The following is a 27,861-nucleotide window of genomic DNA, read 5'->3' on the forward strand; positions in this document are numbered from 1 at the left end:
AATTCATTGTGATTTATGAATCACTCTTGGACATGTTCAAATCACATTTCTTGACATACTATCTTTATTTTAGGAGAGACTCAAATGTAAGTTGATATTATTTCTGATATTTCTGCCTTTAATATAGTAGAATCCAATTCTAATGCTTTTGGAAGAAAAGATAATTATATGATGTTTGTATTATAGGTATATTTTTGTGATATAGGTATCTCGGGATACTTAATTTAACTTTCAGTAGAAGCAAGTCCACGGTAAGGCTAAGCACTTTGAACCCATTAACATGTATATTCGTGACCGTGGCGGTCATGGAGCTGGAGTAGTAGTAGCAGCAGGTAGTAATGGGATAGCAGTAGCCATGACGATAATGGAATTTAAAGACCTTTCCTCCTCAGCCACATAATGTTCCTAGCACTAAAGGTGCTATGTAGCCTTTAGTCTTGAATCTTCTGTAAGGATGCTCACAAGTGTTTTGTGACATTTAATCTCATTTATCCCACCCCATGGTGACACGGCATCACATTTCTGTTTTTAAAAACTCTAAATAAATTCTATTAAAGCCCCATTCCTATCATAGGACAGAAGTCAAAAGTTAAGTGGAGAGTGCACTGTGCACTGATCCATACTAAGGCCCAAGGACCAAGAGTGCTGCGTGCACCAGTGACGTGTCAGCCTAAACAGTCAACCAGCAAGTGCAATCTTTCTTGAAGATATTTTCTTTCCAAACCCAAATCATCGACCTGGAAAGAACCAAAGTAAAATGTCTTCCACCAGCCTCTCTCAAGGCCTTCATATATGTAGCATATAGCATTCTTCCTAGTCCAAAAACAATACATAAATGTATTAGAATGTTTCTAGGCAACACTTCTAGAACAACTTTTAATGAATTTACATAAAAAATTCTGTTTTGTTCAATGTATCCAAAATATAGCGATAATATTGATATACAGAAGTATTTTTTTACTTCAGGAGATTAAGCTTCATAAATTAGACCTCCACTAGATTATATAAAATGTCCAGCTTTTGAAAAAAAGAATGGAAGTCCTAGCAGAAGTTTATTCCTGTTCACATCATATGCTCCCTTTCTATGTCAACAGTTACTTTGGATTTTTTAAAACTTTGAAATAGTAGTTATGTAAGTTCAGTCTCGTTTTGATCATGGGTTTCTGTTCTTAAAAAATATCTCTCAGAACTTATTCATTTAGAAATGTGTTAACATATAATGATGTAAAAATATTTTATGCCGTATGTTATAATCACCTCACACACCCAAGTGAGAAAATGATGAAGGTTCAAAAGATTTGGCACAGGAAGAAAGAACACTAAACAGATTCTGGGAATAAAAAAGGTTTCATTATTGGTTTTCATTCTACATTAACATTATTTCAGAGTCATTTACATTAAATCAATATCTGGAAACCTGCTTTGAAAGAAGTAGTCTATTAAATTAAATCTCTAAAGATTTTGCTGTCTGTTCTTATAATCTCTATGACAGCTTTATCTTGTCATTTGACATTTAATAGACCTTTTCCAAATACTAGTATAAAGTATTCAGATAAATCTTTAATTAACATACTAATTATTTTATGTATTTAAATTCAAAAACTATAAGCAAATATAGACCATAGCATAAAATATTTTTTATATTCACCATCATACCTTTCTGCATTTCTCTGTCTCTGTGTTTTAATGCATTATTATTATTTTCATGTTTTTTTAACTTCATATATCCTGCTCGTTTCTAAGTTGGCTTCCAGCGAACCAGTCCCCCCTCCCTTGCACAAAGCTTCATGTGGCCCAGATAAAGGAGCTCTCCAGGGAATCACCCCGGGGTGGCTGTCCCTGACAGCCAAGTGTCCACTGGTAAAGCCTTTGGCCCCAACACTACCTCCTTTTCTGGACAACTTCTTGGACGAATTAGAGAAGCTTGGTGCTTTAGTTTTACCTGCTGACCAAGCCAAACCAAATACCCCAGAGGAGATCACCCTTGAAATTAAGGAGGACCCCTCTGTTGTCCGCCCATTGCCGCCAGCATCTGCACCTGCCAAGCCACCCTCCTCGCTGCTACCTCTCCCCCACTTGGGTGCGACCTCAGCTGCAGCCCAGCCCCCTGAGGCAGCGCCACTTCAGGATTCCAGAAAGACACCTCAAAACCATTTTGCAGATCTGACAACGAGAAAGGGTTCTGCAGGCCCTGAAAAAGTACCTGAGGTCCTAGGTGATAAGTTCGTGACCTCTGCACACGCTAGTGTGGGTCCCTTGCCCCAAACCCTCCCCGTCATTGGAGAAGAAGATGAGGAGATCTATGAGGGGGTCATGGCAGGTATCCGAAGAGGGCCAGAATCTCAAGAACCAGATGCCTTGTGGTGTGGCCACGATGGCACAGAGGTGACACCACTCCTGCACATAGAGGAGGAAGAAGAGAGGGAAGCTGACCGCTTAAAATTTCCAATAGCAATGCCCACAGACCCTAGGAGCCCTAAGGAAGACAGCGATGCAGCAAAACCCAGTGAAGAGGTACTCTAATTTTGCCTAATTCCTGAAGAACTAACCAGTCTTACTACGGTTAGCTAGTACAGTTAACCATATTAATAAACATCAATTTTGACACTGTCTTGGAAGGTTTCCATGCAAGAAACACAGCACTATATGAGGTAGGGGTGGAGGGATGGATAGAAACACACCAATTTTAACAAGATGATGTAAATATGTGATATTATTCCATTATTTATTTATTACTATAAATCCATATTTAAATATTTTTGTAATTTAAAGTCTTTCTAATTTTAATATTCATAATAATAGCTAATAGTTGAGCTCTTACTGAGTGTCAGGCAGCTTTCTAAGAATGCTACATCTTTACTTTTCAAAGCTCAGTAGGATGGGTTATATTATTATTCCCACTTTCGGGATGAGGAAATTGCTACACAGAGAGATTAGTTCACCTCCAGGGTGAGAAAACTATACACCATATCTTTGTAGCAGTAGCAGTTTGAAAAAGAAGGGAAGAAAGAAAGAGAAAGAAAAGAAAACAAAAAAGAAAAATATACTGCAGTTCCCTTTCCACTCTTTCTGAAGAGGTAATTGCTTTAAGTTGGTGACGACCTAGGAGTTGAGTCCTACATATTCACCTTACAAACAAAGAACCTTGGGCAATAATTTTAATCAGTTAAGAGGGAAATGCTCTAAATCTTTAGCTTGTAAGCTTCTCTCTTTCAAAAAAGACAAAAACAAAACTTGATGTCTCAAATATTTAATCTGCGAATTAAAAAGCAAATATGATTACTGGCAAATGTTGAAATTATGGAACAAAATTCATGATTCATATTATGCCACTAAGCAAGTCACTTTCCCCCATGGCTCGTCTATTTAGAAATCTTTAAAAATGAAAATCAGTTTTAAAACCCCATAATTTCCAATTAAGATCTTACCAATAACAAATGTAGAGGCATTTGGTCTATATGGGGTATTCTTGGGATTAAATAATGGTGAGTGCCCATTAGGCCACCGGACACCCACAAAACCCTGAGTCTTGGCTGTCCCCTAACCAGGTGAGAAAATGTCATCTGGACAAAGAAGGGAGCCATGTCTGCATTCGTATAAATAAACACACTGCTTAGTAATAGAGATCATTCATTCATTGCAGTAAGTCAAACAGATTTCTAAGTCAATTACTTAAATAACTAATTTCCCCTTCAATTTAATCAAGTTTAAGATGTGGTTAGACATGTGGCTTGGTTCCCAGGAACTGCTACTGCTGGCTGCAGGCAGCAGCCACAGCGTGGTGCTCAGGGGGTGAGTTTCACAGCCAGTTCCCACCATGCACGCATACGCACAGACAGAGGTCGTAACTTCCCTAGCTTTGCAGCAAACTGACTATAAATTGTGATCTACTTCACAAGCAAGTTACAAAGAGTCATTGCAGGGTTTTACGCTTTCTTCCTCAGTGTTTAGAAGGACCCATCCCACAAATTACGTTATACAAATTGTAGATTATGGGGGTTCTTATCTCCAGCCGCTCATATCAGAAAAAAAGTGAAACTGATCATACCCATTGGGAATTTTGAGTCAAATGCAGAAGAAAAAGTTAGTGCTTTCAAAGCAAGAATTTGTCATAAATGTCACACGCCCCAGGGTATTTGGTAACTTTAAAATTATTTAGGTGCGGGGGGGTATTCTCTAAAAAGCATGTGACCTCATGCTGGACACAAGCATAATTGCACCTTGTCTTTCCTCAATATTTAAGCCATCTTCACTTTCTTCGGGAGATAGAACATCTACATCCTTTCCCAGCTGTCTGCTTTCCTCCCTTCCCTCTCATTCCTCCTTGGCCACTGCCTCTGACCTGGTCCCCACACTTTCTCAGCCTACCCAGCCCTACTCATCTCCGCTCCTCCCTAAATACTCTTATCAACAGGAGATAAGCTCACCAAAATTAAAGGTAACTGCATCTTGAGTGTGGTTTATTGCATGTCTTTTAATGAACTTAATTAATTAGATGTATGTCTTTAGATTGGTGCCATCTTACAAGATCTAAAAAGTCATTCGATATTGGTTGCTAACTTTTAACATCATTAGCATGGCCTCTGTCCAAAAATTTGAAAGATATATCTGCATAGCAGCTAGACTTAGATTGAGGAGAAGAACAAACTAAACTTCATACAAGAATAAAAAGTGATTATTAGATTTTTTTTTTTAAGTTGAGGGTCAACAGGAGAACCATCCCATTCAAAGGTGTCAGCTTTGTGCCTGTCACCCTCTGTCACTTCTTAGTGGGCTCATTGCCTCCCAAGTTCCCCAACCAATCAGCAGTTTCAGCAAAGCCTAAGGGCTGGATGATCTTTGGCACTGTCTTGAGCGTTGTTCTTCCACAAAATTGAAGTAAATTAATGAGGATGTGGAAAGGAGGCTTCTTTTGTAGCAGTTAACAAAGCATCCATCTCTGAGACTTGATGGCTGGCTGGCAGCTCTGCTGGTATTTAACTCCCTCTTAGGATATCATGATAAAAGATTTTTAACAAAGTTAATGACTGGCCTTGGAAAGAGATGCAATGACAACCACAGCATGAAATTAATCCATCTCAGAAAAGTTTTACTTCTATGTCCAGAATGATCCTGAAACCTTTTCCTTTAGACAAAAGGACTTCAAATAATGACTCAACCTCACACTCAATCTTCTCCACCTGAAATGAGAGCCTCTGCACATAAGTCAAAAAACAATACAAAACGAAGTCTCTGGTAGAGTCATGCTTTTGAACTAGGAAGCACCAACACCTGAGAAATGCCATTTATGCAATCTTCCAAACCCCCATCACCAAATCTATCCACCAAAATAGTCCATCTACGTGAATTTTATCTTACGTAGAAAAGGAATCTTTGAAAAAAATGTAGTATATTTTAAAGACATATTGCTCTTTGCCCTTTGAGGTTTTTATCTTAGCTGGCAGGAAATAATTAGGAAATTTTTAAAATAATAATAATTCTTTAGAAAATGTCTGAGTCTAAGAATTTGCCTTTTTTTCTCTCTCTGTGGTTCTATTTTAAGGCCAAAATATTTACTCCTTGCCTTTCCCTAACTTGTTCTTCAGCCTTTAAGCTCAGTCAATAAGTGGGCAAGTAACTTGAGAATCGGCCTTCTCAAATGTAGAGAGATGGAACACACCACTGTAGTGTCAAGGACAAAACCAGAACTTCAACAGGTTGATTCTCCTGCAAGAACCAAGCTCCTCTCATACATTCTGTATGTTTCAGTTGTTCCCAGAATGGTATGAGAGAATGGAGATATTCACAGTAACCATGTTTTAAAAGAATACTTTAATAACCACATCAAATAACCAACTCCAGGAAAATGAAGTTTTTTCTCTTTTTTATCTCATATTTGAGAGCAAATGTTCATTTTAATCCCCCCCTTTTTCTGAAAACCTTATAAATCTATTTTTTACTCATAGAAAGAATATAAGTTGACTGAAGTTATGCTTGTAAGTATACATACAAATTGAATCAACTACAAATTTTAGGCCATTATTATAGTTTAATCCACATCTGACACAGTAACAAATTGATGTGAATCCTTTAAGGAGGCTTCCTATTTCTCTCATTTCAAGAATGTTAGAAATTTTGCTCATTACAAAGAAGGAAAGTAACCTAGCACTAAAAGCAAAGAGAAAACAAAATTTTAATAATGTTTTAATAGGCATAGTATAGTATGCATGAAATCATTACAACAATGTTATCAACCCCTATCAGCCATTGTTTTACTTAACTCATGTTAATTTAATGCAATTTTGTTCTTTTAAAGTATTTTCTGAGATAATGCAAGTCTGTCATATGCAATCCAAAATCTTCCATGGAAGTAAAAGTTACCACGACTTTATAGATGACGGAAGACTGAAATGTACATATAAATTATGAGTTTGATATATAAATCAGAATCCAATATTTTCTCTAGTCTTTGAGCATCTTTTAAATATTGGTTTTTCATAATACAAATTATTATAATCCTCAGCTTTGCTGTAAGCTGAGCTTCCAATTCCATCTAAGAATATTCTGTAAAAGAGTCTTGCAGCAATCTGGACTCAAGCTGCAGTGGAAGCGCTTTGTGAACAGAGAGAAAGACTCTTTCTTGGGTTTCTTCCAAGAAACTCAGTTATTATGGTCCCAAAAGGAAGTCTCCTCACCCTAAAGCCATCCCACTGGAAGGTAATCCCCTTGAGCAGTTTCCAACATGAAATTAAGCCCTGATTCTTCCTAATATGTTCAAATGATCTTTCCAGTTGTTTATCCACATCATTCCAACAGCTACTTTTTTTTCTCTATGAGTCTTGATGTTTATAGAACCCTTGTATTAGTCAAGGTTGGGGCAGCTGCAGTGCCAGAAGACTCAAAATAATTAGAGCTTAAACAAGGTAGAAATATATATTTCTTATGCATAAATGTAGGGTATCCAGGGTTGGTATGTGGCTATACAGTCATCAGGGATCCCAGGAGATTCCATTTTATTTTGGCATATCACCATGCTCAATGAAAAGCTTCCACTGCATGGTCCAAAGTGGCTGCAGCAGCTCCAGCAGTCCCTTTCTCATTCCAGCCAGCAGGAAGGAAAAAAGGGGAGGGAAGCTTATATCTTCTTCCTTGAAGGGCATTTTCCAGAAACCGCACATATCCCATCTGTCAGAACTTACCACATAAGCACATCTAGATACAAGGAAGTTTGGAAAATAGACCTTATTAAGAATGGCCGTATGCCTACCTAACATTTGGGATTCTGTTACTGGGATGACAAAGAAGAGAATGGATATTGGAGAACATGAAGCATTCTCTGCCACAAGCCTTAAAGAAAAATGCCTGATGCATTTCATCCCCAGAGACTGAAGATATGAGGTCAATCATTACTAATTATTATGAACTTTTTCCTAAATGAGAGTTGAGAAAAGCACATGCTTTTATTTAAAAGTCCGTTAGTCCTGCTAAAGTTCCCATAAGCCAAATCAAATACCAGACAGTACATTACTAGGTCTTGTCCATGAATGGACAGAAAATAAAACGTACACACAAGAAAGGTTCGTTTACTCACTGTCATATTAAAAATCTTACTTTGAAAGAACACCAAAATAGTCACAAGGTGCTTGGAGTTAGAACAATATTCTGTATTTAATTAAACAGTATTTCACAATTTCCCCCAGAAAAGCCTTTTTTTTTTTTTGGCCATGCTGCAAGGCTTGTGGGATCTTAGTTCCCCAACCAGGGTCTGAACTTGGGCCCTCGGCAGTGAAAGCGCAGAGTCCTAACCACTGGACCGCCGGGGAATTCCCCATATTTTCTTTGTATGTGTTTTATTAGAAAATTTACCTGTGACAAATGATTGACACTGTCTATGAAATTTGATGGATATGAAGCAAAATTTCCCTGGCTCTTACCTTGCATCTATTCAAATAAACACAAAGAAAACAGGTCAGATCTGAGATTATCTTGAAACCAATTGTTAAGCATTCTATTAAAGACATAAATTTTCTTGTAAGTGTTCTTAGCCATCTACACTGCATTCAAACATCTTCCCTATACCACCTTCCCTCTATAAATCTCTCTCTGCTCTGCCTGTGAGTTCCCTAGTAAGGCAGCGGCTGATGCCTGTGCTGTGAAAACTCTGGGCCGCCAGAAGAGCTGTCTGCAGACTGTTAGCCCTTCCTGCTCTGCTCTCATTCGGGAGTTTGGCATGCTGTGTGTGCATGGAAAAAAAAAACAGGAAAGCTCCTCTGAAGGCTGGGTAATGAAGATGAGAACTAATTAACTTCTTACGGCTTTTCCAGGCTGATTTAAAAAGCGATCTACTTGTCTTGGGTAAGCCTCCGCGTAGCCCAGTGATGTCCTGGAGATCCTGCAGTTCGCCAGTCAGAGGGCTCAGCGGTTCCCACAGGGTAGGATCAGACGCCCCACCTTGAGCCAGGCACCCTGGCCACCCCTCCGCCGTCAGTGGGCTGGCTCTTGGTTAGTTGTCATTGCTGTGCTTTGCCAATGAAGTAGGGCTGGAGGTACCCTTGAAAGGAAATGACCTTTCTGATGATGATGAGCAGCTATGAAGTCAGATCAACACGGAAATCCTATCCTGAGTCTCTGGGCAATGAGCTTCTCCTTTATGTGTGTGCGTAAGCTTTCCAAAAGTGACAAAGACATGCCCCAATTCTCCTCTGTACAAATAAGGGTGTGGTATATGTTGTCTTCCACATCCATCTCGTGTAAATCACTGCTTTCCCATCACTATTTCTAGTGCAAAGAACAAAGCTGCTGCCAATCATATACTGAACTCACACCCTTCCAGGGATGCTTGCTTCTGTGTCGTTCAGTTTATGTGGATTTCTTTTAACCCATGGCCCTTGTTGTAAGATATCTTGTTGCTCTGCTGACATGTGCCGCATTTACTCCATGACCCTTTCAAGCCAACTCTGCTTCTCTGGACTCCAGGGGCTCCCAGTCTCTTGACAGCTCTGATTGAACTTAAAGGTCAGATTACTTTCCCTTTGACTACTTAGTTCTGTGGCATCGACAGCCCTGGAAAATGAATGGATTCTAATTGGTACCATTCATACTGAGGACGGCAGCCGAGGAGTTTGAGAATTTTCATCTCTGCCTGAATCGGTCCTTTCCCATTTCTATTTTGATGGACCCTGGTTTAATCTTACATGCTCCATTACATGATTATGGTTCTGCAAGCTTTTAAGGAGTTGATGACAGATTTCCTTTTCCGTTTTTAAGGAATGTAGATACTTCTCTGTATTTAGGCCATTTTTGTGCTTTTTGCCTTGCCTAATAAGACCTGATTTTGTTTCTGAGGCAGAGATTTGTGTTGCCATAGAGAATGAGGAATGTTGATTGGGAGAGATTCTCACAGAAGGGCTTTCCAGAGCCAAAAAAGAAAACTTTTCCAAAATTAATATGGCCCATCCATAAATTCCCATGGGTCAATGAGATGGTATGCTTTGGGTCACCATAAGTTTTTTTCTTTGTCAGATTTTTACATTATGTACTTATATGTTCTATTATATGTGTTTGTGTGGAACACAAATATTCTATACTGTAGATTTAGGCAAAGTTGTGTTTTCACAATTTAAAAAATAATTTAAATATTTAAAATAATTGTATAAGGTAAGAAAGAAAAATACGCCTAGAAACATAAACATGGTACTGTTTGTTATTAAGAGAATTTCATCTAATTCTGGTTGGCAAGTACCACACCTAACATTTTCTGGGAAAAAAAAATAAGAACTCTAGAACTGCTAATAGCTCTTTCAAATCTTTTTCAAAGATTTTCCCACATTAGTATTTAAAGTAATGGTCAATCCTTACCTAAGAATTACCTAATAGTAGATATAGCTAATCCTCCAGATGCCTCTGCAGAAGCACAGGTAAGAAGGTAGGTTTAGGATAGACTGTGCCTTACTATCTCAGCTAGAAAAGTATATATTTTACTGATACCTAAGGTTCTAGGATATTTCAAACCAACTTTCTTATAAGCAGTGGCTTGTGATTGGTTCTGGCTTTGAAAATTAGCATGTGTTTAAAACCTGTCTCATTTGTATCTGCTTTTGACAACACTAAAAAATAGCTACACTAGAAGAGATAAAAAAGATTGTTGCAATGCCAAGGAAAAAGCTAAATATTTAGGATTCTATAAAAACAGCATGTTTCATTGGGCTTTCTAATTTTTATTGTGCTCTTAAGACTCATTAAGGAAATATAAATATGACATAATTCTTGCTTAAAATTTCCAGCACAGTGACTGCAATCTGTTAACTTCAAAATCATCTTTTTAAACTCACAGCTCATATGAGCTTCTTGAATGTCACTCATGTATCTTCTATATTTGTCACAAAACCGCTAAGAAGTTATGAGTAATAGAAATGCCTGAGCAGATAGTGAAAATACAAATGAACACAGACCAAAAATACTGGTGGCTAAAGACTGATCCTTTCTCAAGAATTTAAAACGTGGGACAGGAAGAACATTGTCAGAAAAACAGATGAGTATCTATTCCACATCGCTCTGTGGTCTTTAAAATATCCTTTCAAAATGAATCCAGGCTGAAGCAACTTGGTGAGAGCTGTCCAAAGGCAAAACAACTTTTAACATGTTGCTGCCGTTACTCACCATTAGGTGGCAAAAGAGTGCAGATACCTCACAGGTCTTTGCCCCAGGGTTTGTGCCCAGTTGTAAGGAGGGGGAAAGGCAAAAGACAACCTTCTAGGACAATTTGTTTGGGTATCCATACAGAACATAAACACTTGCCTAAAGGAAAAAAATTAAGGTGTTGATTTTAAAAAGCCTGCGCTATCTATTCCATCTTAGTAAGCTTTTATGCAATAAAGAGAGTCAGAATTGTAGTTCTGTTCCTTCTTCTTGCTTATTTGTGATATTAAGAAATTATCTTTGGGTTTTGGTTTACTGATCTGAAAAATGAAGTTTAATTATTGTTTTAAATTAATTGTTTTTACATGACTGAGACACTTGGGAATTAACCAATGCCAGTTGTCATAGCTCTCTGACAACTGAATGAGTATCAGAGGAAATATATCTGTGGAAACGTGGATTCCTTTATGGATTCCCTGAGGGGGACAAGATCTAAACCATCAACTTGTCCACCTCCTTGATTTTAGAGATAAGGAAGCTGAGGTGCATATCCAAGGTCATATAGTTAGTCATCGCCAACACTGGAAAGACACAAACATGCCCTCATAAGTATCTGTGCTGCTTATTCCTCTATTGACCAAAGACTATTTTTTAATATAAATTTATTTATTTATTTATTTTTGGCTGCGTTGGGTCTTCGTTGCTGCGCACGGGCTTTCTCTAGTTGCGGCAAGTGGGGGCTACTCTTCCTTGCGGTGCGCAGGCTTCTCATTGCAGGGGCTTCTCTTGTTGCAGAGCACGGGCTCCAGGCGCGCGGGCTTCAGTAGTTGTGGCGCGTGGGCTCAGTAGTTGTGGCTCGCATGCTCTAGAGCGCAGGCTCAGTAGTTGTGGCACACGGGCTTAGTTGCTCCGTAGCATGTGGGATCTTCCCGGACCAGGGATCAAACCCGTGTCCCCTACATTGGCAGGTGGATTCTTAACCACTGAGCCATTAGGGAAGTCCCAAAAGACTTTTAAAATAAATTATTTCAGTTGCTGTAACTGGTCATCTTTCCTTAAAACTGCCTCCTAGCTATCCATATTCACATGGAGATGATTCCTATCAAAAGTAACCTCAGAAAAGTTCTAAAAGTCACCATTATAATAGATACACAACTTCTCTGCTAATAAAAGCTGTGATAAATCCTAGCCTCAGTATGTGAACAGTATAGAAAACCAGTGATTCAGAAAAAACAAAACAGTGGGGGGTGGATCCTTTTAAAGGATATGAAGGAAGTATTGAGAAAGATGAGTAAAAACAAGGATGTTACTGGCTGACACACCCAGGAACACAAGTTCTTAAGACTTAGAGGCCTGTAGAATTAAGGAAGCCACATACTTTTGGCAATAGCCCAATTTTCATAATTGCCACAGAGATGGTTCATTGAAATGATTTATGAGATGAGTTGAATTAAAGGAATTAAACCAGGGGAATTGTAATCACAGTAACGGAAAGGTGCTATACGGCTTTTATAAGTAGATTGTTTTACGTTAATGAACAGTTTAATCCTGAAAGTTGCATTCACATTTTAACGTAAGGGAGCAATGAAATTAGACCAGCCAGTTTAACCAAGCACTGGATGCCGTGATATCAAAGTGAAACTTCTACTCAACTCAAAAATATTAGAATGGCTTAAATATGTGGAAATAGGCATACCATTTTTAGAGCACAATGAAATATATTTTACAAAAGATTTTCTCTGAAGACAAGAACAAGTAATATTTCCTTATTTATAACTTTGTTGTGCACTGTAAACTGCGCTGATTGTTTTTGTGAGAGAACCGTTGCTATCTTGGTATGTGATTCAAAACATGGCATTTTCGATTTATTTAATTGCATTTTTAAATATAGTGTGTTTGAGTAACTAACACCAGCATTTTTAATATCGTGCGGCTTCAATGCATAATCTTTGGCCTGAAATTTTACTCCTGGAAATGTGTCCTAAGAGATAGTTCAAAACAAGAAAATAGTTCTTTGTATGAAAATTGTATGGTATTGTTATTTATGATAGTGAAAAAGGCGAGATCAATCTGAACTTCAAAAACAAAAGAGAGAGAGAAATGGTTAAGACAACCAAAAAAGATATAGACAGATATGTGAGGGAATAATATTCTGCAGTGATTTAAAATGAAAAGGAAGACAGAAAAGGAGACTGGAAATAATTACAAAGTATTAATAGCAATTGATATATACAAATCTTATTTCTGCATAAAACATATATATATAAGATATATATGACATACATCATATATATATGACTGGATGAGAACTTGTAGAAAGGTAATAGGATATAGGCTTATGAATGACTTATTTTACCTCTTCATACATTTAAACTGATTTCAATAATATGTTGAATTAAATGACCTTAAAAATGGCTGGAAAATGGTTTAGTCTTAATCATTCTTAAAATAGTATATGTTATAATTCTAATAATAGATACATTGTTAGTTATTTTATGTTGATTTATAGGGTAAGTATTATACTCTTAAGTCATACATGTGTCTGATAATTTTTATCCACTCTTTAATCTTATGCTTATATATTCCATGCACAGACTGTTGAGTGAAATTTCTAAGAATACTGTTCGTAAACATTTCCAATTACTATTAACTGAAAGCTTAAAGTTTTAGTAGTAAGCACCTAGTCTACTATGCTAGATAGACAGCTTGGATGGGAAGGGAGTGGATAAAGAACGCAGGAAGGGAGCAGATTGTAGACTCGAAGACTCAGAGGAGCCCCAGAGTCCCCCTCCATTCTTGGACCAATGTGGTTTCTATGGACAGTCTGCAGGGGGAATTCCCAGCCTCTCAGTAATCCATTCCTAACTCCGGGATCCAGGAATTAGCCCTGAGGTCTAAAGACATGAATCTAAAAACGAATGCAGTCATCAATAAAGAATCACTTACAATTGCCATGCAATTTGCCATGCAAACTCTGGTTTATCTCATTTTACCATGCAGCCATCATTTAGAAGAGAATGCTTTTGAAGTGTGTTATGAATGAAATGAAATTCTTTTTTTCCCCCTTAAAAGGTAACGTTTAGGTAGTCGGTATAAACTACATTGTGTTTACATATTCAAGAAATGTGTGAACTTTCATTCATTGCAATTTTTATGTGGATATATGGGATGCAAAGGCTTGTCATTTCCAATATTATAAGTATCTATTACAGATACTGGTCTTGATGCTTAGTTTAAAAAGAAAGGAAACTCTTTTGAGAGTTCAGTGCACTGGGAATTTCTACCAATATTTCTCTTCTAAGGTAAAATGTTACATGTTACCTGGATATTGTTTGTTACATGCTATTTCATACTCTCTGTTTTCTCTTTTTAAAAATGCATGTGTTTCCTCCACATTGAGAACAGAGAGTGTAACTTCAAATGTAGCATGACATGTCTGCCTCTTGACATGTTTATCTGTACTGTATGTGAAAATGTTGTCTGTGAAGGAAAAGTATATTAGAATGAATGTGGATACTTTGCTGTTAGACTAAATGTGGTTTATTCTTTGCTTGTTTGAGAAAACGCTGAAGAATAAGGTTGTATGAAGGTGTCCAGACTTCCCAGTCTAGTGATTTGGTGTCTATGTTCTTGCCATGTTCCTGGCCTTTGAAAAATCAATGGGACTAAACCCTGACTCTTCCTTAAAGCTTGAGCAGACAAGATTGCAGATATGTTCAAAACATTTGAACCTTGGTTATTTCGATTTAATTTAAAGCACTTTCAAAATATTTTAATTATTAATCCAGCAGAAACCCTTTATTTGGTTTTTTTCCCTTCCTCTTGGTTTTTTACAACAGGAAATATTAAATGTCAAGAAAAGTGCCATGCCATTATCCAAATTATCTTTTAATTAGTACCAGTTTAAGCACTGATTACATTGAAAATCATTTCATTTCAGCCACAGCGTCCTGTGTTTACTCATGAAAACATTCAAGGTGGGGGGGAACCGTAAGTATTCTTCTTATCTTCTAAATTCGAGACTAACCTTGACCCACAAGATGGACCACTGATGTACCATAAGCGAGGACGGTACAACTTTGCAAGTGAAAGAGATCAGAGTAACTAACATGAGATGACATCTCCCAGATTAAGAGAAATTGCAATAGTCTCCATCTTTCACAACAGAGAACAGAAGCTAATTTAAGAAAAAAAAATCCGTGATTTTGCGGAGAAGACTTTGATTTATGCACTAAGAAAAAAACCTTCCAATGCTGCAGTGATTCCTAAGATTCATGAATCTGTCCCCCACTCTGTTATACTCACCACGTAGATTCTAGTAACTACAGCCTTAAAGATACACTGAAAATGTTCTAACATTGTTTTTACACATATTTGAAGAGCAGGAGAATGTCAAAGTAGACCTACAGTGATAAGTTAGTAGCATAATTCCAAAATTCCATTCTTTTGGAAATGGCAGTATTAAAACATGCACTGTCATTCAGTTACACGATGTTCACTACCCAGAGGACCAGGAAAATGCCTTTTCACACTTTATTTCAAATCCCCTCTCCTTTCTAAGTCAAATCAATCTGAAGGTGTCACACATTGTCTTTTAGGGTCTCTTTCTGCCCCATTTTGCCCATGAGAGATATTCAGAGGTTATCCACTTCCTGTTGGCTGTTGCCTACTCTGAGTGCAGAGCTAGACCCTGGGAAGGAACATTTACAGGACTAAACCATGTCAGGCTGACTTGAGCACACACAGTGTGCCTCCTGCCCACTGTCCAAGCTCTGCTCCCCTGGAGCAGAGCAAACCAGGGGGGCCTGGTGTGTGGCCTGGTGACCTCACTCCTCACAGACCTGGTGCTCAGCTAAAAGCATGCTCCTCGGAAACCATCTCTAACCTGAAACTGGCTCTCACGGAGTACAGCCAGAAAGGTTTTATTTGTTAAGGAAAAGACTATGAAAAAATAGCTTGGAGGTACAAATAATTTAAAATTTCATTTACTTGGAAAAACGTTAAATATTACTTGTAACTCGAAAGGTTTGTTTTGTTTCCTTATTTACACAAATGATGAAGGGATCACATCACAAAAAATAAATCCCAAGGCTGCTTAGGTTTACTGCATTATCAACACATTATATCAGCAGCTTTTAATGAATTTATGAATTAAGATGTAGGTGATGTCACACTGTTTCATGTCATGAAGTTAATGCTTCCTCGTGTTTATGAGCTCACAGGTGGAAAAAGGCATTTTCAGTGTCCTGCTTTGGACATAAAACATTCTTTATTAAATTTCTATTTGATCACAATGCCAATTAGATGGGTATCACTTAATCTCTTTCATTTAAGAAATAGGTTCTGAGTGAAAATAGGAACATAATGCTATAATGTCACTGCAATTCAGAAGTATGGTAAAATATGTTATAGAAGAAGTTGCAAGTTATAGAGAGAGCTTCAAGTTCGGTTGAGCATTTTCTATTTAAAAGACAGATTTCTTTTTGAGGCATCCTAACCCCACCACCATCATTCATCTCACCAACACATCTTTCAAAACGGCATTTTTTATTGTAATTCGACTGCATTTCCTGTCGTGCAATACTGATTTTGAAAGCCAGCAGAGGCAGGAGGATTTCTGGAAGGTTTGTTTATGTTTCCATGAAACTTCCAATTTTTTTTTTTTTTTGGTGGTCTAATTAAACCAGAATGGTAAGTAAACTCTGATAAGCACAGTGGCTTTCATCATATCAAAGTGAAGGAGTTCGTGCCAATTTTTTTTTTTTTTTATCTCTTGGGACCTTGAGATTCTTCAAGCAGCTGGGGTTTGTGGCCTTAAATAGGCCTGTCTCTGTGAGTGGCTGGAGATGTGCCTGGGTGAAGGCTGAAGCCTGAGAAGCTCAGAGAATCAGTGTTTCCCAAAGTGAGAGATGCAATGTATATCCATGGAATTAACAGCCCAGGAATGCCTATCTCCCTCAAATGTGAGATTGTAAAAGGAACTATGGTGAAATTAACTTTCCCCAGGGATAGACAAGAGATACCATTCCTTCACCTGAACATCCTCAAATCAAACAGCAGAATAATTTGCTCCAACCAGGGTTGGCCCATGCAAACATCCAAATTAAGGAATGTCGGTATTCAAGACCTTCCTGTCTGTTTCCACACGGCTCTGGGATTCAGGCTACCTTTCTTTGTCCTTCCCCACAATCAGAGAATCCTTTTTCCATAGAAGACCTCAGAAGCTCAAGTGGTTAAAAAGGTTTACTAGGAGGACAAAATATTAACAGGGGAAGAAATCTCTAATGTTGGAATTTCAGGCTTTGCTCTCAGGCCAGGGAAGATAATGTTTCTAGGAGAGGCTGTTAGGCACCACATCTTATCAGCTCTTTCCCCAATACACCCTCCCCCAATCCAACTTTATCCAGACCCCCCAATGTGAAAAGTTCAAGGACAGGGAGAGAAGCCAATGAAGCCGAGGCCCCAGTTTATCACATGATGTTTGAGTTCAGGTGACATGATAGAATAGTTTTGTTCTACCAAAGTATGATTTTCTGACTGAATGAAGTAATCAAAATAAATCATTCTTGTTCCTGAGCAGTATCCAATATTATCAACCTTTTAAAGTTGGCTTGAAAAAATTCACAGTGCCCTGAAATGTGGTTCTTATTTTCTTACATTGGCAGAATTACATTAACTGTTATGAAGAACGGCAGAAACAAATTCACTAACTTTTAAAAAAAATTCCCCTCACATACTGATAATATTTTAGTGGTAATATGAAGTTTTCATGTTCACTGCATATCAAATGCTTCCTGACCCCGAGCTGCTAGAACTTGTGTCTTTCCAAAATGCCAGTCCATATGAATATGCATGCTATTTTATTACCAAAAATTCAATGTCTGAGTTTGCTACTGATCAATGTCAACAAAATATGTGTTCTCAAAGAATTCAGACAGAGAAAGTGGCAGCATTCTATCAGTAATTCTTTTTTATATGATTATTTTGAGAGTTTTTACATTGAACACAATTTCTCTGAGACCCATTTAAAAAGGAACGTATGTCCCTAACCTACTGTTTGAGATCACCACTTACACTGATTCAAACTATGAAACTAAACTGCTTTAAAGAATTCCTCCTGGTAAAAAACAAAAAAAACAAAAACAAAGAACACTTCTCTGTTATAGTAATTCCCATACAGTGATTTAGAAGTTGTATCTGAGACATTTTGTGCATCTCAATTTAAAATCTTTTGAAAATTCCACTTGCAAGCTGCAATTACTTGCTTCTGATTATGGCTAATTAAAACTGTAATTCCTTCTTGTTTTTATATAGCTGAATAATGCACATATCACTTCTTTTATATTCTGTACTATCATTTAATGTCCAAATGATAGCTATCCATGACTGGACAATTGAAATGCAGGTCCAATTTATAAATGTTTTAATCCAACTATGGATATTAGAATCTTCCATAAATTTTCCTCATTATGAGTTTTGAAATGCTATTAGAGTGGTCTAATTCCCATGAAAGCCTAACTACTTCTACTTACTTTACATGCTTCCAAAGACTTATACTACCTAATTAATATGTTAATAAGAATAGAAATGTTAAAAGTAAAATAAATATTATACTCTCTTCTGTAGTTTCACAGAGGCATAAAGATTTTGTTTAACACGTCCATTTGTCCTGTTTAAGGTTTCAGGCTCTGTATAACTATACTCCTAGGAATGAAGACGAGCTGGAGCTCAGAGAAAGTGATGTCATTGACGTGATGGAAAAATGTGATGATGGATGGTTTGTGGGTATGTGTACATTGGCCATTTTGTAATTTGCTTATGTTTGCTCCCTTGCACGGTTGGATGCGATAGTCAAGCTTTCTTTGATTTCATAATGCCTTTGATCTTTCACACATCCATATGCACTATGTAATCCCAAGGCAATGACTTTTTTGTTGTTTTTTTTTTGCGGTACGCAGGCCTCTCACTGTTGTGGCCTCTCCCGTTGCGGAGCACAGGCTCCGGACACGCAGCCTCAGCGGCCATGGTTCACGGGCCCAGCCGCTCCACGGCATGTGGGATCCTCCCGGATCGGGGCACAAACCCGTGTCCCCTGAATCGGCAGGCGGACTCTCAACCACTGCACCACCAGGGAAGCCCGGCAATTGCATTTTTAATATAGCTTAGTATTTACTGCTTCAGGTATATGTGATTTTCTGCTGGTTTTATTTCCGGTTCAACTGAGAGAAGAAAATTTCTTTAAATAACACCAACCAGGAAAGACTGAAATCTAAGAACAAAAACAACGAAACTGCTCCCTAGATGCAAAATACCAATACCCTTGTTGAGTGGTAAATGTTAGTCGTCAGCAGTGAGGATCTAATTTGAGAAAACAAGATGAAATGAACAACTCACCCATGACTAGGTCTGCTGTAGGTGCCCTAAAACACCAGTGATTCACCTTCGCTTTAATGTGTGGTCCAAGTAGAAGTTCCATTCTCACCACTTAAAAAACAATCCCATTCTTACCGTCTTAAAAGAAAACTAGAGGTTTTCTGAGAAAAATTTTGTAGACAAGAGTATCATATCCTAAGTCACAGAGGAAAGAGGTAAAGAGGAATCAGAGGCATAGGAGGATGGAGGAGACAAAAGATGAGGGAATAAGGGCTTTCTGTAGACAGCCCAACAGTGGGGGAATATAAGAGCAAAGGCCACATTAGCAGCCACAAGCCTCTGCCTCTGTTTATATTAATCCCCCATTTAGAAGAAGGTAAAATGGCTTACCTACACAGGGATAAAGAAAATCAGTCATCAAACCAGGACAGTAAATGCAAAAGGGAAGTGTAGAGACCCTGTTCGCTCTACGTGAGCTGGAAATCATAAGGAAGAATTTAGTGCACCAGCTCTTCCAAGCAGTTTCAAAGAAATCATGTTATTCTAATCCAAAGGTGATCATAATGATGGCCGCTTATGCATTTGGTTTTACTCCTCATATTAGAAACATGCCCAGTGATAGAACCCCCGCCCACTAGTAGTGGTCTATCTTTCTTTTCTTTAGTGACTTGGTAAATAGTTCAAATTTTCTATATTTTATTAAGGACCCTGGCAGCGCTATTTGTAAATGAATGCTGTGGTGCTCAGCATGATCTTGTATGAGATAATAAAACTGGAGAGTGATGGCAGCCCCAGTAAAGCCTTCACGTTACACTGTGCTGAGGAGCTGTGACAGACGTCCTGCTCCCAGAACCAAGCCTTGCTGTGGTGCTTTTCCAGCCTACCTTATCACGTGGCCAGCCTTATCCTAACTGAGAAGATTGGATTTGAAAATGTCACTTCCCAGCTGCGTTTCCTATTCCACTCCTCACTCCTGTCTAGCAGCCTCAGTGATGGAGCCTCATCAGACTTGAGTATCATTGTACTTAAAAGCCCACCTCTGGGCTTTCCTGGTGGCGCAGTGGTTGAAAGTCCGCCTGCTGATGCAGGGGACACGGGTTCGTGCCCTGGTCCGGGAGGATCCCACATGCCGCGGAGGGGCTGGGCCCGTGAGCCATGGCCACTGAGCCTGCGCGTCCGGAGCCTGTGCTCCGCAACGGGAGAGGCCGCAACAGTGAGAGGCCCGCGTACCGCAGGAAAAAAAAAAAGCCCACCTCCTCAGCAAGACTGTCTCTCCCCTCAGACTGAGAGGCTGAGCTTTTCTGTTCAGCCCGGTGTGATGGAAGCACAGCATTTAAGCTCAAGAGGCAACAGAGGCATCAGGCAAAACAGATAAAACTGCTTACTTTGTCTTCCTATCCCTTCAAGTGAGTTTTCTCTCTTTTCCAAACCCTGAGGGCTTGCTCTCTTAGTGAGTTTTCAAGCCCACAGAGATGAACTGACATTTCATGGCTGTTACCCCTCTTTCATGTATCACTTCTATTTTCAGGAACCTCAAGAAGAACCAAATTCTTTGGTACTTTTCCCGGGAACTATGTCAAGAGGCTGTGAATCACTCTCCCCATTATTTATGCTGCATTTCAGCACCACATCTGCATAACCTTGCCTGAAAGATCTCCACAGGCCTCCTGCTGTTATGCCTTCTGGTTTCCAATAGAAGTCACCCACCATCACCATCTCCATCTGCCACCGAACCACCAGCAATGGAACTGCCGCTGCGGTGGGGAGATTGGAGGATTTGCTTCCGTGTGAAAGTGCATATTCCAGCCGTCTGCTCTAAACTGAAAAGTCAATATGCGGCAGCAGAAAGAAAATCATTATACTTAATAACGGTTGAGTAGTTGAGGCAAAAAAGTAAGTGTCTCAAGGAGGCTCTCTTGTCCACTCTGAAAGATGTTCTCCCCTCAGGCAACCAGAAGCTTGTTTATTACTACTTGCTGGGGTTTGCATTTTCACCTTCTTAGCTTGGCAGTATATTTTCCTTTCACGAGTTTGCCTAGTGTCCTGGTTTACACGATATGACAACTGTACTTCAGCTATTGTTTGCCTGCACTTATATGTTGTAATATGCACAGTGATTCCAGAATCTAAAGCGAGAGTAGGAAAGTTAATTCGAATGAGTGTGATTTTGTTGAATTGAATGTGAGTTTCAAATAGGAGTCTTCTGCAGGATTTTTTTTTTTTTTGTACTTTTTAGAAGTGCAAACAATAAGTGAATAAGAGCCTTTGGTAATAATCAGGAGAATATAAGAGGTTTAGCTAGATTACAGAAAACGATTGTGTTGTAAAGTTGCATTGCTATTTTATATTAAAATGTAATAATCAGCATCATGAACAATGAGCTCTTAGTGTTTTATTTATCTGATAAAAGTTAAATAAAAGCAGTGTTAGTGAGAGGTGCAAAGAATCATTCTAACATAGACACTTGAAAGCATCTGTAAGCAATATTCATAGGTAAGATTTCACTGTGTGTACACATACACATTTGAGATTGTATGAGAACAGACGATCCATAAGATACGTTGTACATTTATGGAAATGTAAAGGAATCTCACATATTATTTTATAGAAGTAGAGTACTTCAGAAGTATCACAAGTATTAAGGCTGGTTTTAGTAAGGATTATGATTAGTACAATTATTTTTACTATGATAATTATTTTTCTTCTCTGGAACTCAGAATCCTGGCTACATTTGAGGACAGGAATATGTTGAGCCTGATTGTCCTAGTGTGTGTAAAATATTTCCTCAGAATACATTAGGCACTTTTTAGAAGCAATGTTAAATCATTCAGGTTAAATTTTCTGCCCTGCAGTAGAAACCTTGAAGATGATATTGGGACCTGAAAGGTTTAATGTGCTTAACAGTGCCTGAATTACACATACCCCGAGAACTAGCTTTGTATTTCTTATGACTTTGCATAAGAACTATTCATATTTGGATCCTGAGCACCTTATAGACAAAACTTTTTATGGCATTTCTTCTGTGAACAGTGGTTGATCTTTTCACAATGCATGTAGACTCTAGAATTTTGTACAGATGTTTGCTCATTTTTTGTATGGACTATTTAGTTGTTGAGAAAACAGGGGAATTTCCTAATTTGGTCTTTATCCTTCCTTTAAACTAAGCTAAAACACTTTCAACAGATTGCCCTTTACATCTCCCACAAATCATCATTATGCCTTGACAGTGCAATTCTGTAAGATAGCACTTCTGCAAAAGTTTATGAACATAAAACATCTTAGCAGCCAAACTGAAATGTATACAACTACCGATTAGAGAGGAATTTCATTAGAAAGAAGGTAAAGAAACATCTTTGATTAGCCTTGATTACTACCTTGATTACTGTCAAGTTCACAGCCAGCTTTATATTTTAAAGGCTTTGGGTTTGAAATTAGGTCAACTGCATGCAGCTTTGCTGATAAATGAATAATTACCTTTGATGCCATTTATGGGAAAAAATTCAGTATCTGTTGCCTGTCATATTTAAGAAAAATTAATGTTTCTATTCTCTGTATCTGATTTTAAAAGGAAAAATATTCATACCTAGCTTTTAGGTAATTGACTTTGAATTCTTACAAGCAAAGGTCATTGTGTTTTTCTTGAATAGACATCTAATAAATTTTGCTTGGAAGCATACTTCAGTTTTTCTTCTTGACATTTATCCTTACATGAATTGTGTATTTTATCCCAGTCTGTTAGATAAACCTCAGAGGAAATGCATTTGCTCTGTGTTCTCTTGACACGCAAATGGAGAAAAGATGCATTTGCATAAGCTCAGAGAAGAAATATTTTTTAAACCCATCACCAAAGCTCATTTGCTAAATACTCCTTGGCTAAACATTGCTCTTCAGCTAAAACAACACATTTTAAAATATTTCTCCCTCAAAGATAGCTATTTTTCTAAGAAGAAGTTGTAAGCACTTTCCAAATTCACCTTTCTTCAGTTGCCCTAAAAAGCTTTATCACCATTGGCATGGCAGACACTGTTCACACTCACAAGATCTCAATGAATCTCAAACTATGTATTGCCATTGGGTGTCATTCCTTTATCTTACATAGATAGTAAGTAACTAGCTCTTCTAGTTGGATCCTTTCTAATAAAGCGTAGTCCTTTCTGCTCTATGTGCTTCAGCCCTCTTCCATATCTATCACTCACGTATTCAGAAACACGTACGTTCCTCTGTTGGCAATTCAGTTATCAACAATGTCTTATCATGTTGCTTCATCCTAATACCCACCCTGATCCCCTCTGTTCCACTGGATAGTTTCCACTATGTATTAGCTTTCCACAAAAACATGTTCCCTTTGTAGAAAGAATATGACCCATATTATTCTTTCGTCCCTGTTTTCATGAGAACATTTATGGGTAATTTAACTAGGTGAATCTGAATCTTATCAAATGAAGGATGCTGTTGGTATACTCAGAGGTTGCTTGTCATTACTCTCTCCAAGAGAATCTGTTGCCAAGTGTTCGGCACGCTAGAAATATAAATCTGGGATTTTAAAACCACATGCATCAAAATCTGGATTCCCTTGTCCCACCTGAGAATTTATCATCTGCTCCTCTGTAGAGTCTGCTGAGATGCAGCAGAGACTTTGTCAAAGCCCCGGGCTCAAGAATCCCTAAACAGCTTTTCATTGTGCCTAGACTTCTGTCACAGCCAGCCAGGCACTGCTGTAGGTTCCAGAACAGCTACAGCCACAGTTCGACCCTCCTGCCGTGCTTCCTCACTGTGAATGCCAGGATTCTGGGTAGAATGGATTTATTTTTGCTGCAAAAATTGATGCTTAGTGACCTGTTTTACTTGATTTTATGTCAGTGCACGATCATCAATACACACCAAAAATTCCTTAGTGCATCTCATTTGTGCCACTGATGGCCACCTTGGTAGGTGGAGTCGGATCCATCGTTGTGAATCCAATACAACGATCCCCGTAAAGCACCGTCTCTACTCATCAGCCCCAATCTGCTGTGGACTCACATCTGTCCACTAACTGGCCAGCCAGGTCAGCGGAAGGGCAGCAGGAAGGGACCCTCATTATTTTATGTGCCAAATTTTAATCCCCCCTTTAGAGGGATTACTACAAACAGGCATGTCCATTTCTTATTTGACAGGAAGCAGAAAGAACCTGTATGAGTAACTATTTCCATGATGGTCCACTGCTTGATCTCTGTGCGTAGGTGGTCACTTTGTGTGGCCTGATAATTTCCTCCCAGTGCTTTCCAGATTGCAGCCACAAATTGATCAAATAGAATAAGCACTCGGTCAGCTTCTAAAAGCCTGTTTATTTAAAGGTTGAATTATTTCATCTTCCTTTCCAGATGGTAGCCCTCCGATAGCTGTTTATGTAGCAGTTATGATTTCAAATTATTTACCTATCATGGATGATTGGTTTAGAGCACAAGCAGAGACTGGCATTAGCAGTAAACGGATTACACCAGGAATTGGCAAACTATAGCCTGTGGACCAAATTCAGTCTGCTACCTGCTTTTATTTGGTCTGCAAGTTAAGAATGGTTTGTACAGATAAACATGGGCAATAAATTTGATGATAACTTTGAGCCCCAATTAAGTGAAATCCTGTGTCCCCAGAAAAAGAATCCCTTTTCACTGGTCGGTCTATATTAGAAAAACTTTAACCTATTATTATTATATCTTGAATTTCATCAATTAAAAATTGGTGGAAATTAGTTTTCTCTCTGTAACGTAAGTATGTACATAATATCCTCAATCTTGCCTCCTGGCCCACAAAACCTAAAACACTTGCTATATGTCCCTTTATAGAAAAAAAAACCTGTGAACCCCTGGTCTATTCCAATTGTCAGCAACAAACCTAGAAAGTGACTAGAGGGAAAGGAACACTGAATGTCTGCTATATCTGTCTGCCATATGTGTTATTTACAAGTATTCCTGTCTTTATCCTCACAACAAATCTAAGAAGAAATCTGCTCTGTGCCCATTTTATAGATGAGGAAGCTGAGGCTCTAAGATGTTAATACAAAATATGTGATGGAAATTGGATTCAAAACCTGGTATCTATTTACCAGGCTTGTACTCTTTCTTCTAAGCCAGCCAAGCCCGGTGCTAAACACTTTTGATCAGATTGTGCACTCCAAGTCAAACAACTACATCCATCCACCTCCCTCCCTCTCCACCACTTCCCTCTCGCAAATTCTGCCATCATGAATGGCCAGGCGCTTGCAACAGCATCGAGCTGTGCACAAGATGATGAGAAACAGGTGTATGCCTTGCCCAGCACAACAGTGTTTCCCTGAGGAAAGCTAATTTGGGTTTCTAAAAGTACACAGTAACCAGTGAGGATATAATTTCAATTACTGACATGTCTCAGCTGAGCAGGAGTCTGCCCGTGAGCTGTGATTCATGAAGATCCTAGAGGCCGTTGCCTGTGAGTCACATTGGCAGCTGGTGGTGCTTTGGGAAATGCTTGCTATCGTGGAGCCATTTGGAGACAGGCAAGGCCAGCATGCTCTAAGAACATGGTGTGCTTACTGGACCTCTTTTCAGTATACAAAGCCCCAGGACACACTAGCTATTCTCTGCTGGATGATGCACTAAGTGACTGAGAGCTTTAGCTCACTGCTAAATTCAGCCCTTCCGTAGCTCAGGAAAGTTCCATCTGAGCTCATGCACATACATATATCTTGACCCCAAAAACTTTCAGTACAAGACAGAAATCTGCCTAGTGAATCTTCACCTGTTCCTTTGGGGTTTCTTGTTTCATCCTTTTCCCTAAAATACAACGGGTGACTCAGTTGTCCTGGTGTCTTCCAAAAATAAGTGCCATTTCAAACAAAACTCTTGTTACCATTAATAACACACGTGGATGAGTGTCAAATCTTGCACTGATCATACAGAAAGCTTGAGAATGACTTTGTAAAGCATTTTTGTCTTTTTTAATTACACCAGCAACAGATGTATATTGTAGGAAAAATTAGGAAATATAAATGAGCAAAAAGAAAAAACATGTAATCACTAAGAGTCTCATTTAGGGTAAAGATTACCATTTGGAACATATACCTCCAGAGTGTTTTCTACACATGTGTATTAGCATGGTGTGTGTGTGTGTGTGTGTGTGTTTAGTATGTGAACAAAAGTAGAATCATACTGAACATATTATTTTACAACCTACACTTAACATTGAACAGGACTCTGAAATAAAGTGAATAAATCATGTTTCAAGTCATTTCAACATTACCAAGGTTTATAAAAATAGTGAGAAAAAGCCAAAGTTAATCCCCAGGATTCATGAAAATGCAATTAATACAAAGCCAAGAGGCAAGAACTACAGAATTACCACTAGGCTAGAAAATCTGTTGCAATCTGAGGAATTGGTAGAGGAAGGAAAGAAAAGATAAAGAGAGAGAAGAAAATAGTATTTATTATCTCCTTGCCATAAGCCATCACATGCATTAGGCATTTTTATAGCTAAGGGGTAGCTAAAGGAAGAGAGATATTAAAATGAGAAATGTATAAACTGCAGAGCAGTTGGATACAGCATCTGAACCATCCTGGGAGTTAGCTAAGTGTACAAGTGTTGAATCAAAACTGAGAGAACAGATAATAATTTATTTTGAAAGTAGATACATTCCAGAAAAGTTAGATCTAAAATATTTTCATAACGTATAACACGGTGCTTCTCACCCAGGGTGATTTTGTCCCTCTCTTAGGGGACATAAGGCAATGTAGGGAGACATTTTTGGTTGTCACAAATGTAGGTGCTCTTGGCATCTGGTGCATAAAGGCCAGGGATGCCAGGAGTAAGACTGTCAGTGAGGTTGCACAAGGTACCAACTAAACAAATGCTTACAGATGAACATTAAACTGTGGAAAATCCCCTTGAGCAAAATGGGGCCTCTGGGAAAGCATCTGAACCTGATACTGAAGCCCATCCAGGGCAGAGAGGCTGGTCTCTCCCACCGTGGAGTCAAGGGCTGGGCATGGGAGGGTAGATTAAGTTCAGAAATCGGTCACCTGATCAGAGGTCCCATGGATGCTAAGGAGAGACTTCACCTCCTTCCCAAAGACACAAAGACGGTAGGGAACTTATGACAAGACTAGCCTGAACTCTGAGTGAGAAGTTGACAGTGCCACCTCCTTAGGCTTCCCTTGAGGCATCCAACTGTGCCCCTCTAATTATTCACACCATCTACAATATGAGAGTCACACCTATGTTCCTGGTGAATAAAAGGGTAGGAATATTCTCATCTCTAGTCAACATTTTTAGTAATAGTGACTGTGTTTAAATACAAAACGAGGAGCTTAGTCCTTGTTATGGGCTGAATTGTATCTCCCCAAATTCATGTGGAAGTCCTAACCCCCAGTACCTTAGAATGTGACTGTGTTTGGAGATGGGGCTTTAAAAAGGTAATTACGTTAAAATAAGATCATTGGATGGGCTCTAATCCAATATGACTTGTGTCCTCACATGAAGAGGAGATTAGGACAGAGATAAGCACAGAGAGAAGACCATGTAAAGACTCAGGGAGAAGATGGCCATCTACAAGCCAAGGAGAGAGGCCTTCAGAAGAAACCAACCCTGCTAACACCTTGATCTAGGACTTCCAGCCTCCAGACATTGTGAGAAAACAAATTTCTTTAAGTCACTCATTCTGTGGTATGTTGTTATGGCAGCCCTAGGAAAACAGTACAGTCCTTCTCTTGGGGCCACTCATCCCCACTCCTTCTCTGCTCCCCAGTTGTTGATGGGTGATAAATACAGAAAAAAATATCTTGCCCCAGAGGGGTGACAACATGGAAATTCCCCATCCTCCAACCCCCATCCTCAATTTGAAATTTGCATATAAAAACA

The 27,861-nt window shown here is 38.7% G+C and overlaps 1 protein-coding gene across 9 annotated transcripts in view; it reads left to right on the forward strand.

Moving 5' to 3' along the window:
* SORBS2 (sorbin and SH3 domain containing 2) overlaps nt 1–22,750 on the forward strand; it is a 320,493-nt gene extending 297,743 nt beyond the window's left edge. For 6 of the 9 annotated variants that reach the window (XM_029226672.1, XM_029226676.1, XM_029226679.1 and 3 more), the window contains 3 exons: nt 14,558–14,607; nt 18,296–18,402; nt 20,519–22,655. In XM_029226672.1, coding sequence (XP_029082505.1) covers nt 14,558–14,607; nt 18,296–18,402; nt 20,519–20,580 — 219 coding nt within the window. In that variant the 3' untranslated portion in view covers nt 20,581–22,655. Of the gene's footprint in view, nt 1–14,557; nt 14,608–18,295; nt 18,403–20,518 lie in introns of all 9 variants that reach the window. The other 3 variants (XM_029226673.1, XM_029226674.1, XM_029226677.1) reach the window with 2 other exon arrangements.
* The last annotated feature ends 5,111 nt before the right edge of the window (nt 22,751–27,861 follow it).

This window comes from Monodon monoceros, unplaced genomic scaffold, assembly GCF_005190385.1.
Source record: "Monodon monoceros isolate NGI ecotype Baffin Bay Population unplaced genomic scaffold, NGI_Narwhal_1 Super_Scaffold_17, whole genome shotgun sequence".
Classification (NCBI taxonomy): domain Eukaryota; kingdom Metazoa; phylum Chordata; class Mammalia; order Artiodactyla; family Monodontidae; genus Monodon; species Monodon monoceros.